At 33.9% G+C, this 15,510-nt stretch overlaps 1 protein-coding gene across 7 annotated transcripts in view; it reads right to left on the reverse strand.

The window, feature by feature from the left end:
• The window catches only part of LOC140063053 (otoferlin-like), a 41,292-nt gene that overhangs the window by 8,547 nt on the left and 17,235 nt on the right, over positions 1-15,510 (reverse strand). For 4 of the 7 annotated variants that reach the window (XM_072109484.1, XM_072109490.1, XM_072109485.1 and 1 more), the window contains 22 exons: positions 15,294-15,486; positions 14,693-14,817; positions 14,172-14,306; positions 13,696-13,857; positions 12,869-13,000; positions 12,292-12,453; positions 11,962-12,115; positions 11,805-11,849; positions 10,938-11,134; positions 10,209-10,541; positions 9,582-9,710; positions 9,033-9,162; positions 8,119-8,285; positions 7,865-7,882; positions 4,813-4,839; positions 4,227-4,391; positions 3,360-3,539; positions 2,687-2,778; positions 1,822-1,992; positions 957-1,114; positions 672-811; positions 167-354 (listed from right to left, as the gene is read on the reverse strand). In XM_072109484.1, the coding sequence (XP_071965585.1) occupies positions 167-354; positions 672-811; positions 957-1,114; positions 1,822-1,992; positions 2,687-2,778; positions 3,360-3,539; positions 4,227-4,391; positions 4,813-4,839; positions 7,865-7,882; positions 8,119-8,285; positions 9,033-9,162; positions 9,582-9,710; positions 10,209-10,541; positions 10,938-11,134; positions 11,805-11,849; positions 11,962-12,115; positions 12,292-12,453; positions 12,869-13,000; positions 13,696-13,857; positions 14,172-14,306; positions 14,693-14,817; positions 15,294-15,486 (3,203 nt within the window). The remainder of the gene's footprint in view (positions 1-166; positions 355-671; positions 812-956; positions 1,115-1,821; positions 1,993-2,686; positions 2,779-3,359; positions 3,540-4,226; positions 4,392-4,812; positions 4,840-7,864; positions 7,883-8,118; positions 8,286-9,032; positions 9,163-9,581; positions 9,711-10,208; positions 10,542-10,937; positions 11,135-11,804; positions 11,850-11,961; positions 12,116-12,291; positions 12,454-12,868; positions 13,001-13,695; positions 13,858-14,171; positions 14,307-14,692; positions 14,818-15,293; positions 15,487-15,510) is intronic. The other 3 variants (XM_072109488.1, XM_072109489.1, XM_072109487.1) reach the window with 3 other exon arrangements.

A 15,510-nucleotide genomic window follows, 5' to 3' on the forward strand; every position in this document is an offset into this window, starting at 1 on the left:
TTGTGAAGATGTATACATGCCAACACTCTTATTTTGGCCGGGATACTCCCAAATTTTAGACTCATCTTTGATGTTAGCTATGTGTGGTTTTCTGCATTAAAATATAACAAAAAGGCCAACACACAAGCAAATATACGATATTTAAGCCATGTACGATCATCCTTACCCCTTGACAAATATGTCGCTCATCTTTTCACCAGTTAATACTGATGCATCTTCAAGAACAACATCCTCTGTATTCCAGATGATCACTCTCAGTTCATACTTCTTTGGTTTTCTTGGTGTGATGTCTACAGGAGCACTGGGGAGCGGGCTGTCCATTGGGAACAAGTCCACCCACATCTCTAGCCGTCCCTAAAAGGAAATGCAAGTTGAGTGAGTGCCGAGCGGTTAAGACAGTGGTACCGTAATTACGTAGTTGTAACATAGGCAAGGGTTCGAGGCTCACTCACTCCATGGTTCTGGTGGTAGAACGAGTCTTCTCGGATAAGGACTATAAACTGTAAAACTAAAAGTTTTATGAGGAAGTATAACAAATTTAAGACAATGCAAACAAATTTGTAATGGTGGTGTACACAAACAAAGGTTTGTTTAGGTGTCGTCAGCTCATAATTAATAGATACAAGGCAGAAATGGGGCTTTGACATTGGTGTAGTCTTGCAAATGTTTACCTGTTCCACGCCCGGTTTATCAGGATGGTACAATGGCCTGGTCTCTAAGTATTCTGGTACAAGTTTAGCATCAGGTAGTACTGTGTCCCAACGTTTTAACATTTCAAGAGCTGCAGGTTCATCGCTAGGCTTCTGATTGCCTAAATATAAAATAAACACTTGTATTTGATATGTTGTTTTATTTTACAGTGTATTCATTGATTGTTATAATTGGCGTGCCATAGGAGTTTTCCGACGATGTGTGGTATGCACTGCCATAAAGAAAGAAAGTAATAAGTTATTTACCAGTTTCATCTGAAACAAATTGTTCTCCAGAGTATTCAACTTGTTCAACGCGGCAGGTTCCATTTGAGAAATGGGGTCCATCAAGTTTGTACTCTTTACACAGACCTTTTAAGATCTGACTTGGCTTCTGTGGATCTCTCCAGTTATTGTATCCAAAGCTTTAAAGATAAAATAGAAAGAGTTCAATAGAGTGTTTTTAATAGAAGAATATTCAGAGTAAATAAAATAAAATGTAAAAATCAAATGCCAGTTTGTTTGCCTTAACATATTAGATGTGCTGGAAAAGTTTACTCTTTTTTCAATAGCCAATAAGGGTGTCCATTATAGGTGTAACTCCTGAATATGTTAAAATATATATTTCTTCTCTTCTCTTTTGAAGGAAAATTGTCCTTTAGCTAGGGTTTTATCCTAAATAAGGTTGTCCATCAGAATGGGGGGGGGGGGGGGGGGGGGCGGGGGGAGGAAGATAAGATCAAGGAGGGGGAAAGAAATAAGATATGGAGGGTGACATAGCGGGAGAGATAAGATCTATGCGGGGGAGCTAAGATCTAGGAAGTGGGGGGAGTAAGAGATCTATGATGGGGGGAGATAAGATAAGGCGGAGACATAGGGGGGGGGGGGCGAAGGTGTTGTGTATATGTATATATAATAGTATACCGTGGTCCTAACTAGTAATCATTTGTTTCTGACGAAGATGATAATGAATGTGTAACAGTGAATTGATTCTTTAATAAACACATTTACTTTAGTAATGACCATATTGCATGTAATTTAATCTACTGATATCTCTAAAAGGTAAACAATCGGACACTTTTATCATGTCAAAAACAACTGTTGTTATACAAATATTTGTAATTGCTCCTACATTGCATAGTCTTTGCATATTCCGCATACAGCACGGTGTTTACTGTAGTATCGATTCTCGAGGTCAACTTCTGTTTGACCTATGATGTCATCAGACCCTACCATATCCCAGTCAAACACTTGAATGGTGAGTTTCGATTCCATTGGAAACAAACACTCAAACTCAAAACACCTATAAAATAATCAAAATCAAATCATAAATAAAACCAGTAAAACTATATACAATTGTGTTATCAGTGAAATGATTAGCGAATCGCAATCTATTATTACATTTTGTCATAATTTTGAAAAGAAAGAATCTCCATGCCAAAATTAATAATTAAGTAGCGATCAGTTTATGTAAGTGTATGACATATTTGTATAAAACAATTTAAAAATAAATATGAAAATATCACACTTTTCTTATATTTTTCCATGTTTTTAATAAGCAAAACTTGGGTGGAGGATACCACTATTATCAATTTTCATTTATCATCATTAAAAATTGACAACTAAGTTTTACAATAAATTAATAATTCAATTTCAATTTACTTTATTTTGTCCTCAGTAAAAAGGAAAATATGTGTATTTCATAGAATTAAAAAATATATAAAACAATAGGTTAAAATGCATTTCATTAAAATATAAAAACATCAAAATGTGTTTTAAGCCCCCCCCACCCCTCCCATCTTTTTCTAATATCTTCAATGTTTTCCTTTAAACGTCTATGTGTAAAAATGATACAGTCTTTAGAATTGGCTGAATATGACTTTGCAGAAATAATTGTCAGATTTTTTTACAAAGCATATGAGAGCAATGGTTTTGTTAAGTTGTGAATTCACACAAAATGTATTTATAAAACAGTATAGTATCGATGTTTTGCTTACTTTCCAAATGTTGGATTGAGCTGCTTGGAAACATAGTTTTCTTTATCATTTACTTTCTTGCTTCCGAGAAGAATTTGCAGATATGGGTCAGCCTAAAAGCATAGATAAAAGTAAATTAAAAGATATACAATACGTATACTATATTCAGTTCAGTTTCAGTTTTATTTCACACAACATATTCCACTATACACTAAAGTTAGCAGGGCTTTTGGGCAACACTAGCTCTTCATCAGTGCAAGTTTATATATACATACATACTCATAAAACAGCCTGTAGTTCAATTGGTAATTCAAGCGTCATTTATTTTCTATTTGGCTCTTGTATTGAGCATTTTCGTTTACATGATCTTTAAATTCATCATAGTTATACATTTATACATAATAATAAGACATTTGATTTTGTGTGGAGATTACAATAAGCCATACTGGCTTTAAGTCTGAACAAACTCTAAATATGGTGATGACCAAAATAAGCAAGTCGAAAAACAATACAATATTATACAAATAATGAATGGTACAAATAAAAGTACTATCGTTTAACAGTGCATACTATTGCACGCCATGTGACAAACAATCCAATAAAATGACAGGAATTTATTTAGGTGTTATATATTATATTATAACAATATTATAGTGTATGAGGAAGTTTACTGTAGCCTACAGTCAAAACTAACCTTGCCATTAGTGTCAGCTGGGTGAAGATCAATTGCTTTGACAACATAGACTCGAACCAACACCTTTACTGGTTCAATGGATGGCAGTCCTTGGAAGAAACCAAAGAATTGATCCCCTCTGTTCAATGTCTGCATCTTCTCTCCTTCTGGCAAGGGCCATGTATATAATCTTATACCACCCTAGAAAAAAAAAATTGTCCTTATAACATGTTCTTAATACTAAAGGGGTTACACACATGGATGGGTTAGTAAATTGCCCTGAAAAACATTTATCAATAACAAAATATGTTGGAGCAATGCATCGGACATGCATTTTAATAAATATGTGCAATAATTCATGCAATTAAACTCAACCAGTTTCTCTGGTGCAACAAAAACAATGAGTAGGGTGATAGTACCAAAGACTACAGTTTGTAAACGTTTCCTAGATGCCCTCCTCAATACCCACACAGTGTGCAATTACTTTAACCTATAGACTCTCAGCAACATTGACGGTCATATTCAATGTTTTGCTATTTTACATGCACTAAAAGTCACATTACTATGTGATCTGCCAACAAATAATACTCTCTATGTTATGCATCAAAAGTATGTAAATGAAAAAAAAAAATGTTTTTTTTTATTTTTTTTTAACGAGCCTTGATCACTCTTGAGTGGTATGTGCACTATATAAATCCATATTATTATTAGTAGTATTATTAAAATCAAAAGATTGATTTTGTATTGATACATTTCAATAGATACTCACTAAGCTGATAACATTGTGCATTATATTAAACATTCACTGAATCTGTGCTCTGCTTTTAGACTATAGTCCGAGTCATGCTTCCATGCCATGCTGTATTAGCATCAGAATACTTAACCTACCTTGAATTTACCAATAACTGTGCTCTTCACCTTAAACTTTCCTGACAATCTTGCATTTTCATCCTCATCTTCTCCGGTATCTTTTCCACGGAACAGCGGGAACACATCCATCCACTCCCGGAAACCCTCAAACTCTGGCACCGCTTCAAGTTCGCAAGGATAAATCTATTTATATAAGTACATACTAAATAAATAATCAAGTATGGATCAATTAGCTTGGTGGCTAACGTCCTTGCCTTCCAATCCCGTGGACCTAGTGCCAGGGTTATAACTCACGACTCTTTCAACTCCACTCCATAAGCCTCAAATGAGATTTAGTTTATAAGCATGATAAATTATAAAATAGTTTATCCATCCTCTATTTGGCGAGTTTGTGTTTGCTGTTGGATGTGTATTAAAAAAAAATATATCAATAAATATATACATCCCATTCTCGAATTTATGTTAAATTTAGACATAAAACTGAAATAATCTGAGTATAATCAAACCCCTGATTCCTACTAAATTTCACAAGGCACCTGGGACTATAATCAGTTATATATGGTATCTTTTTGTAGTTTAACAAAAACTTCGAAACTGAACTTACTGTAATTGGTGTAATATATTCATCAACCTGAAAGGAGTTTAAAATATTATAAATGTTACAGTTGGGTCAATTAATTTAAAATACAAAATTTGAGATAAACACAATATTTATTATAATATTAGACAATTTTTATTAAATTACAGTATTATTGTGTGCAAATTAATTAAAAAAATGTATTGCAGTAGACTTCTACTTTGGGATATTAAGAGAACACATTCATGGGAGTCAGAGAGATTATGGCCAATTATACCTATTCAGAGGACATCCCCATTACGGGGGATATGTGATTTGTCAATTTACTAGTTAGGGTTTAAATATCCAATAGAAAAAAAACTTAGTTCATCTTTAGTAAGTATTGTATAAGCCCAAATCGGATTGGACAATAATAAAATGACTATTCATAACTGTTGGGACTAATCCTAGAAAAAAAAAATGATTTAAGTGACTTCAAATCTAGGAAGGCCATTTATATGTTGGATGTTGGAAAAGCTAAATATAACATGGTGTATTATTACAATCATTCACTAATCATCATACGTCGCATGTAACCAAAATGAAAGCTATACAATTAATTGTAGTTATCAATATACCATATTATATTAATAGGTGCAATAACAATGAACTGGGTGCTAATATCAAGTGATTATGTCCAGGTGCTGAGAAATAGGTGTGATATGAAATATGACAACAATAATCAATATTAGTGAAATGATATTAGCAAAAGATATTCCCGTTTACATAGGTGAATATTATTATATTTATGTATAGTGTATATCTATTATAGTAATTCAGTGGGCTGTCCATAAGGTCCAGAACACCCACACAACAACAACTTTTAAATTGATATATTAATATTAATTTTCAAGGAAGTAGATAATTATTATTCATTAATTGATTTGATTACGGATTACTGATATTATTTCTAATTATTTCTTTTAGCTTAAAAACTTTCTGCAAACATGAGTACATGTTCCTGATCAAACATAAACAAATGTGGTTTTAATTACATGATAGACAAACATGATTCCAATTTGTTTATTTGAGTTCCTCATAAACTTTATATATGCAATTGTTTCAAGCCAAAATTGCCCTGTCTATTATGGGGGGTTGTTGATAAGTTGTTAGGTCCTAATATATATCATATCTTTTGCATTTTAACCTTCAAAATGTGTCGAAGATACATGCTAAAGAGGAACAAAAATTGAAAATAGTTTCTTAATGTGCTGCTCATAGTACTGTATGTGCTGTGTCTATGGGGATCAACAGAAGGCTAAATACAAACCTCTACATTTTCTAATACAGTATTGCAAAAAAATAAGTATGGATTTCCCTGAAGTGGTTTTCACTTAGATAATCATTGCATCTATCTATTTCTATTCTATAATAGTTTAATATCAGTAAGTCGAAATGCACGGTATCTATAGTATATGATTTATTAATGCATAATATACCCAATAATGATGAATTATCCCATGAATATTTTCCTCAAATTAATGATGTTAATACACGAACCATGAATCTACTTACAAAGAATCTTTTTCGACCCTAAAACATGCCACAAAACAAACATTAAAATGTTAAATTCAAAGTTAATACTGTATTAGCCTTAATGAAATGGAGTTAATGTTTAGTAAGAAATTGGGCAATTAAATAGGAATTTGTTTAGTATTTATATTGATGGAATATATAACATTAGATGTTCTAAAATGTTGGGTACACCTGATTATATTAGTAGTGTGGCACAATTATTATTAGTGATATAATGATTTGCTACTTTGCTACTACAGTATATTACATGTTACATGATACACAAAACAACAGGAAGGAAAAAAAAGCAACAGGAACAGGAAGTAACAGAAAGCAACAGGAAGTAAGCGGAAAGTAACAGAAAGCAACAATAAGAAACAAGAAGTAACAAGAAGTAACAGTAAACAACAGATAGCAACCGGAAGTAAACAAAAAGTAACAGAAAGCAACAGGAAGTAAATGGAAAGCAACAAGAAGTAACAGAAAGCAACAGGAAGTAAATGGAAAGTAACAGAAAGCAACAGGAAGTAAATGGAAAGTAACAGAAAGCAACAGGAAGTAAATGGAAAGTAACAGAAAGCAACAGGAAGTAAATGGAAAGTAACAGAAAGCAACATGAAGTAAATGGAAAGTAACAGAAAGCTACAGGAAGTGAATGGAAAGTAACAGAAAGCAACAGGAAGTAAATGGAAAGTAACAGAAAGCAACAGGAAGTAAATGGAAAGTAACAGAAAGCAACAGTAAGTAAATGGAAAGTAACAGAAAGCAACAGGAAGTAAATGGAAAGTAACAGAAAGCAACAGGAAGTAAATGGAAAGTAACAGAAAGCAACAGGAAGTAAATGGAAAGTAACAGAAAGCTACAGGAAGTAAATGGAAAGTAACAGAAAGCAACAGGAAGTAAATGGAAAGTAACAGAAAGCAACAGGAAGTAAATGGAAAGTAACAGAAAGCAACAGTAAGTAAATGGAAAGTAACAGAAAGCAACAGGAAGTAAATGGAAAGTAACAGAAAGCAACAGGAAGTAAATGGAAAGTAACAGAAAGCAACAGGAAGTAAATGGAAAGTAACAGAAAGCTACAGGAAGTAAATGGAAAGTAACAGAAAGCAACAGTAAGTAAATGGAAAGTAACAGAAAGCAACAGGAAGTAAATGGAAAGTAACAGAAAGCAACAGGAAGTAAATGGAAAGTAACAGAAAGCAACATTAAGAAAAAAAAGTTTGTTGTTACAATTAGTAACAAGAAAAGTAGAAAGAAGTAAACAAAAAGTAACAGGAAATAACAATAAGTAAATAAGGAATCAACAGGAAACAACAGGAAGTAACAGAAAGAAACAAAACTGGAAGTAAAAGTAACAGAAAGTTAAACAGAAAGTATTAATCATTGCAATTTATTCAGACATTATCCTAATAAAAGTTATAATACATTGAATTATTAAACAAAACTACAGTATATTAGTTTACAATCACAGCAGGCAAACAATACATCCACAAGCAAAAATAAGACAATAAAAAGCAAAGTAAACCTTTTCGGGTTCTTTCATCTGAAAACCAAATGAACATTACATTAACACTCCAAATAATCTATCTTAGAAAGGTTCTTAGAATGCTTTTTATTTCATTACACTCTTTTGGTAGCTGTGGGATAAATTACTCATTGCGGAGGAGGTTATTACACAAACAGTACATTTATGTTATAAATTACCTCAAAATAAATTATAACTAACATAATTATATTTATCTATTAGTTTCAAAATAATAGACGAAATAACAGACTTACCGTTGCCATGGCCAATGCTAATTCTGCATCATCATCTCCATCATCAACTTCTTTCTTCTTCATCAGACCTTTAGCACCAGATGTCATTTTCTTGAAGCCTTTCATAGTGGCCACTTTCAAATCAACTTTTGGTTTCTGAGGTTTATTAAACTCATCAGCATCATAAACTATAAATCAAAATATTGGGAAGGTAAAATATCTATCTCCAAGAATCCAGTATCCTTAAATCCTAAGAATTTCCCTTAAATCAAGAAAAAATGAAGGGTTTCACTTAAGTGGTATTCACATAGGTTTTAAGGTTGAGTGAAATCCTTAACTTAACTCTATTTTCCCCTTAACTCAGGGTGGTCCTGTGTGGTTATTGTCCTGTGTGGTTATTGTCCTGTGTGGTTATTGTCTTGGGTGGTTATTGTCCCATGTGGTCATTGTCCCGTGTGGTCATTGTCCCGTGTGGTCATTGTCCCGTGTGGTTATTGTCCCGTGTGGTTATTGTCCCGTGTTGTTAGTGTCCTGTGTTGTTAGTGTATCAGGTGGTCCTGTGCAGTTAGTGTCCCTGGTGGTCCTGTGCAGATAGTGTCCAGGGTGGTCATGTGCGGATAGTCTCCTGGGTGGTCCTGTGCGAATAGTGTCCCGGGTGGTCCTGTGCAGATAGTGTGTCAGGTGGTCCTGTGCGGATAGTGTACCAGGTGGTCCTGTGCGGATAGTGTCCCTGGTGGTCCTGTGCAGTTAGTGTCCAGGGTGGTCATGTGCGGATAGTGTCCAGGGTGGTCATGTGCGGATAGTCTCCTGGGTGGTCCTGTGCGAATAGTGTCCCGGGTGGTCCTGTGTGGATAGTGTGCCAGGTGGTCCTGTGCGGATAGTGTGCCAGGTGGTCCTGTTTGTATTAAATAAATAAATAAAATGTTTTGGTATACCTGATCCACCTTCATCTTCACCAAAGTCTCTGTCATCAAGACCACGATGGTCAAACTCATCAATGTTCTCCAGATCAAAGTCAGCCTCGTCAAGAGCTTCTTCTGCTTCATCTTCACTTCCTTCAGCATCCTAAGAGATATAAACAAAATATTAAAATGAACACATACAAATTTTGCTTACATAATTGACACCAAACTAATTGTTACAATCAATAGGATCATTAATGTGTGTTTTTGACATGAGAAAAAATCATGACATCTGATTGGATTAAAGTATTTTTTAGATGTTTGTAAACTACTGTATTTATGGTCCAACAAATAGAAGCATACAATAATATCACTTGATAGAAACATTTCCCAATTAAATTTTGTGATGACCAAGATATGGTGAGGTGATTGTTGATGAAATTTCATAAGACTCGACAAAAATAAACTCAAATTTCTTGCATTCGGTCATGACTGTATGATTACAGAGGTTAAGGTCATAGGTGAATCCAAATCTCTTAAATACTATATTTAAACTAAACCAAAATAAGTGACTAAACATACCATGTTCATCATTTTCTTAGTTGCAAAATACCTAGACCACCAATCTAATTGAATCTCTTCTTCCTTATCTTTGCCACCTCCATCCCCTCCAGCTGGTGCAGGAGCTGCCCCTTCACCCCCTGCTGTGGCCTAAACAACAATTAGTAATAATATAATTAAAATATTATCAAATACATATCTTTTATATGTTAGTTTACGTATCATAGAAACATGTTTATAAAGTTGTGTTTTTAAACGTTCTCTTTCCATATAAGTTCTATTTATTGATATTTTATATGTGATATGATATAGATTTGTATTTTATATGCATATTTCCTATTATCTCTGCAGTGTATATGAAAGGAATTTCTAATGTATTTTTTATATTGGACCAAATAAAGGATAATAATAATAATAATTATTATTTGTATTTACTGTATAAAATAGTTAACATCCAACTGTGGGAAACCAGGGATGGATTAAAAACACATTTATGAAATTAATTTAATTTAACTGTATAGCGGGAACAATTTGAAATAATATTAATATGTTTGGATTGTGATATGTAACATCATTACATAATGAACCTTTTCAATTTAAATAATCAATTATTATTGTATGGATTGTGACACAGTATGTCATTAGTACCTGTGAAGCTGGTGGTGCATCACCTCCTGGGGCAGTTGTCTGGCCTGGCGTAGGAGCTGGCCTGCCGGGCTCTTCAGGTGTGCCACCTTCACGACCTTCCTCGGGAATCCCAATAGCTATGTCGTCACCTATTACTGATTGCGCCTTGACGGATTCGGCTTTTATAGAGCCTGCTTTTATTGACCCTTCTTTAATCGATTCAGCCGTTATAGACATCGCCCTCACAGACATTGGCTTCTCGGAGTAATGGCTTTTCATCGAGTTGCGACGTGAAACGTTATTATTGGATATCACATCCACAGCTAAGTTGTCAATGCCCATATGTACAGAAATCTATAAATAATCGAAAAAAAAAAAAATTATTAAAAAATGTATATACAACTTCCTAAGAAGAAAAATAACAAAATATTATATTTTTTTAAATAAATTGTTGGTATACTGAATTTGTTTCAAATATAGAAATGATTTATTGTTTTTTTTTATATTTCATATGCATCCAGCAGCGAGTAACTCGCCAATAACAGGATGGATAAATTATTTTATAATTTATCGTGCTTGTAAACTAAGTCTCATTTGAGGCTAAGAGAGTGGAGTTGAAAGAGTTGTTACAACTTTAGCACTGCGTCAGGATTGAACCCTGAACCTTGAAATTGGAAGGCAAGCATGTTAACCACATTTGACAGTACTGTTTTTGTTTGTCTTTGTCGTTTTGATATCCTATGATATTACCTGGTCGCTGATGATACCGTTCGGCGGTCCATTTGCTTGCGGAATCAACAATTGTGTATCATCACCATTCGTGATTGACCCATTCTGTGAGGGCACTATTGAACCAGCACGAGACTGAATACGAGAACCAGCACGAGAGCCTGCACGTGAACCAGCATAAGATCCACTACCGTCAACATTATCTATTTCAATGATTGCTAACAAACAAAAACAAACACAAGAATATAAAAACATTAAAAAAATGTGTAAATACTAAATAAATATTTCTATTTAAAAATTAGAAATGTTAAAAATGTCAAGTGCTCGATTATCCCTCCATTTAAATATATATTGTAAGAAATTGCCACATGAATTGTGAAATGAATATTTAATTTATTCAGCTGAATATGCAAATTAGATATTCAAGACTCATTTAATCAAATATTCATATTGTTTGAATTATATATACCACATGCTAAAATTTACACCAGTTATAAGGTTTTTAATTTGCTTTCTTTTAGATACCAACTAGCATTACATATAAAAAAGTATACAATATTGATGTATACAATAAAGTGATTAGGTTTGAAAGAAGGTAAAACAATGCTATAGCTATGGCTGCATGGTTACACACAGCATGGATAAGTGTCAGTGGCATAACGCAGAGGCTTGAGGCCCCTGGATTATGAAAAAGTGGCCCTCCAACGCTGAGGCCTCGGGGGGTTTTTATTTAGCCTTTTTCGACATATTTTAATGCCTGTTTTTTCCTCTGGGCACTGCTTAGGGGCCCCTGAGCACTCATAGCTATTACGCCACTGATAAGTGTTCCAGTATACAACAGTAAACAGGGTTAGAAAAAGGTAAAACGAAGAGGGTTAACAATGATACCTGCTACTCCCCCTTCCTCAACATTTTCCTCTCCTTCAAGTATGGCTGATAAAGAGAAATAACAAAACAAATTGTTCACAATAAAAAGTCCTGTTAATATAACTAAAACTATTGATATTCATAAATATAAACATTTTTGTATTAATTCTAAAATTACCTGGTTTCTCCGGCTCTGGTTTAACCATCTTCACTTTATAATTGGCAAGAGAGTTGACCACATGTGTACCCACCAATGTGTAACGTCCAAAGCTGCGACAGTCTACCACTCGAATTGTTAGAGGTGGACAGTAGATTTCATTTTCTGGAAGGTCCTTTGGGAAAATAATTTCAGTTAAATGTTTTGAATTTAAATCATTGAAAGCATGTCCTACATAAAATGAATCTCTCCGAATTTAAATTAAATTTCAGTTTATTTATTACACATTGTCTGCATGGTTACATAACGCAGGATATATTCAATCATGTAGTTCATAAATCAGATACTTACCACGTCTAAAAATTTAACATTATCTGTAAAATTTGGATTTTTGTTTGCATTGAAAATGACGGATGATGAAATGATATGTCCAGCACATTCTATGTCCACTTTGGGTCGGTCAACTTTTGTCAATTGTAGTCTCTTCATTTCACGTACACCCCAGAACATGAGCTTAAAAAAAAAAAACAGGTTCGAATGAAAATTTGAAACACTGTTATTCTAAAGTGTAAAAAATAAAATGAACTGTGTATTCACGATCGACAGAATTTCTCAAGGGCAACATTCACTGGTGTTCTTCTTGCAGTTTCACAGAAAACGCTTGTAAAGAAATAAGAGGCTCTGTAAAACAATGTGATGTGCCCATATATGGACATGATGATGTCATATCACATCATATTTTGGAATATCACTACCATATATGGGCACATCACACTTTTTTTATCAGACCAGTTTGATAGTGTAGACAGAACTTTAAGTTGTTCAGTTTAAAAGAAGTTCAGATTGTAACAATTTTTTAAAGCAAAGTAACTATATCAAACTCATAAAACGTACTCTAGCAACAATAATAACATAAGTAAATACTTACTTCAACTCTAAATCGGGACATAACTGGTTTGATTTCAGTAGGCACTGGCATAATAGGGCCCTTTTTGGAACCCATATTAGGAGGGGCTTCAAGAGCAAGTACACCTGGTGGTACTTCACCCTCTGGTGTTAACTGAAAGTATAACAAGAAAATATGTGAACTTTGACTTCTTTACACGAAGCATGTGAATGCTTCAACTCTTAATTTCTAAAGCTCTGTCTACACTATCCAACTTTATGTGACAAAAATATGATGTGCCCATACATGGATATGATGATGGCTTATCACTACCATATTTGGATACATCACTACCATATTTGGATATATTACTACCATATTTTGGCACATCACACTTTTTTTGTCAAACCAGTTTGATAGCGTAGACAGAGCTTAACATATTTGTTACATTTTGTTTGTATATATGAATCCAGTATAAAACAATATGGAGCTTTTGATTTGTGAAAACCAAGAAACTTAGAACAATTGGATCAGTTGGTTGTATGCATGAGGGGACATTTGGACATGCTTCATTTTGATTCCTTGATGCAGTTTTATCTAGTTCTAGTTCTGGACGACGACCAATGACACAACCTGCGTAGTCATCGCAAATAGAAAGCTCCTAAAGCATTGTCTACACTATCAAATTTTATGTGACAAAAAATGTAATGTGTCCATATTTAGACATAATGATGTCATATCACTACCATATTTAAGCATATCACTACCATATTTGGTAACATCACACTTTTGTCAAACTAGTTTGATAGTGTAGACAGAGCTTTAGTATTTCAAACTATAGTACGATTTCTAGTTGACCTTTAACCTACCTCAATCATTTCTAATGCACACAGTATTTCACCTGCTGGCGTTTGTCCACGATATATATTATACCAAGCCAACATAGGAGGAAACCTTGGTTTACAGTATACGTCGTCTGGGAGCTTGATGACTGGTTTAACTAATGCACGGCCTATGAATTCGGTTCCGCCCTATAAAAAAATAAATAAACTGCCGTTGAAAAACATAACAAGTGTTGTTTATCCTTTATGGGTCTTTACAAAAAATTAAATTATTAATTATATTAATTATTGCATTATTGTTATATTATTATTGTTTTAATGGCAAATAAACACCAGTAATGTCAGGTACATTTGAGTTGTTACAACCATTTTCTGGAGATGAAACATGAACACTCCTAAAACACCTTTGGGTTAATAACCAAAAGATGACAATTTGAAAGATTTTATTTGGATAAAGATAAAAATCCGAATTCGATTTCGACACAAATGAAGTATAATTGTACCCCTAGATCATGATCAAACACTTCCACCGCTATTGTGGGCGGATCCTCCTTCAAGTCTTTCTTGTTGCCATAGATCGTAACTTGTTCAAAAAGTAGAAGTTCATCCCAAGTTGGTGACAGTGTTTCTTCAATAACCTTGAAAACAAAACAATTAGAAACATAAAGCTTTATGTGACAAAAAAATGTGTGCCCATTATATGGAGATGATGATGTCATATCACTACCATATTTGGGCATATCACTACCATATTTGGGCATATGACTACCATATTTGGCCACATCACACTTTTTTGTCAAACTAGTTTGATAGTGTGGACAGATCCTTAGAAGTCAGTAAAAAGCTGTGTTGACAGGATCTCTACAGAAATTAAGGCAGGGATTAAATTTGATCTAGTCCCTGCCACAATTACCCCGGTTCTACACCATCTTGGTACTTGTCATGGACAGATAAATGAACGGAATGAATTAGTAAAAGTACCTCACACTAAGGGTGTATTCATACAGAAGTGAGGGAGCATTACCTGTGATTCTCTCACTTGATCTCCAAATATAACTCTTGCGAAGGGATCTGAAAGACCTGAATCATCTGAACCAATGATACTCCTTGCTTGGTACATGTGACAGCGTAACTGAAAGGTGCGTTGCACTGAGGGATTGAAAAAAAGAAGTATTAAGCTCTGTCTATACTATCAAACTTTATGTGACAAAGAAATCTGATGTGCCCATATATGGACACATTAATCTCTATAATATACTATCAATCTGTATGTGAAAAAAATGTGATGTGCCCATATATGGACACCATGTCGTCATATCACTACCATATTTAAGCATATCACTACCATATTTGGACTAGATTGATAGTGTAGACAGAGCTTTAGTAATGAAAAAATATGAATCTTTTTAGGAAAGTGGTGTTTTGAAACAAGGTTTTTAGTAATCTTGAGCAAATATATTGATATTATGAGAATAACTTTTATAAAATGGTGCTATGCGTTTGTTTTGTTATTATTTCGTCACACAAAAAAATTTGTAATTAGTAGTTAAAATTGATTACAACATTATACTCTTGAAATACAATGATATTAAGATATGTTAATAATGTAATAGTCTTCAACATACCTTTGTATGTGATAAGCATTGGAGGTATTCCAGAAGGTTTCATGATAGCCTTTACATCTTTGGTTTGTTCAAAGCCTGTTGGTAGGCCTTTCATGACATCACGGCGGTGCTTGTTGAGGCCTAACCATAAGTACACATCAAGCTTAGCTTGTACTGCCCAGCCTTCAGGTCCAGATGCTTTCTTTCCTGGTAGCTAATATTTTAATTAATTGTATTT

The sequence above is a fragment of the Antedon mediterranea genome, chromosome 11 (genome assembly GCF_964355755.1).
Source record: "Antedon mediterranea chromosome 11, ecAntMedi1.1, whole genome shotgun sequence".
Lineage (NCBI taxonomy): Eukaryota > Metazoa > Echinodermata > Crinoidea > Comatulida > Antedonidae > Antedon > Antedon mediterranea.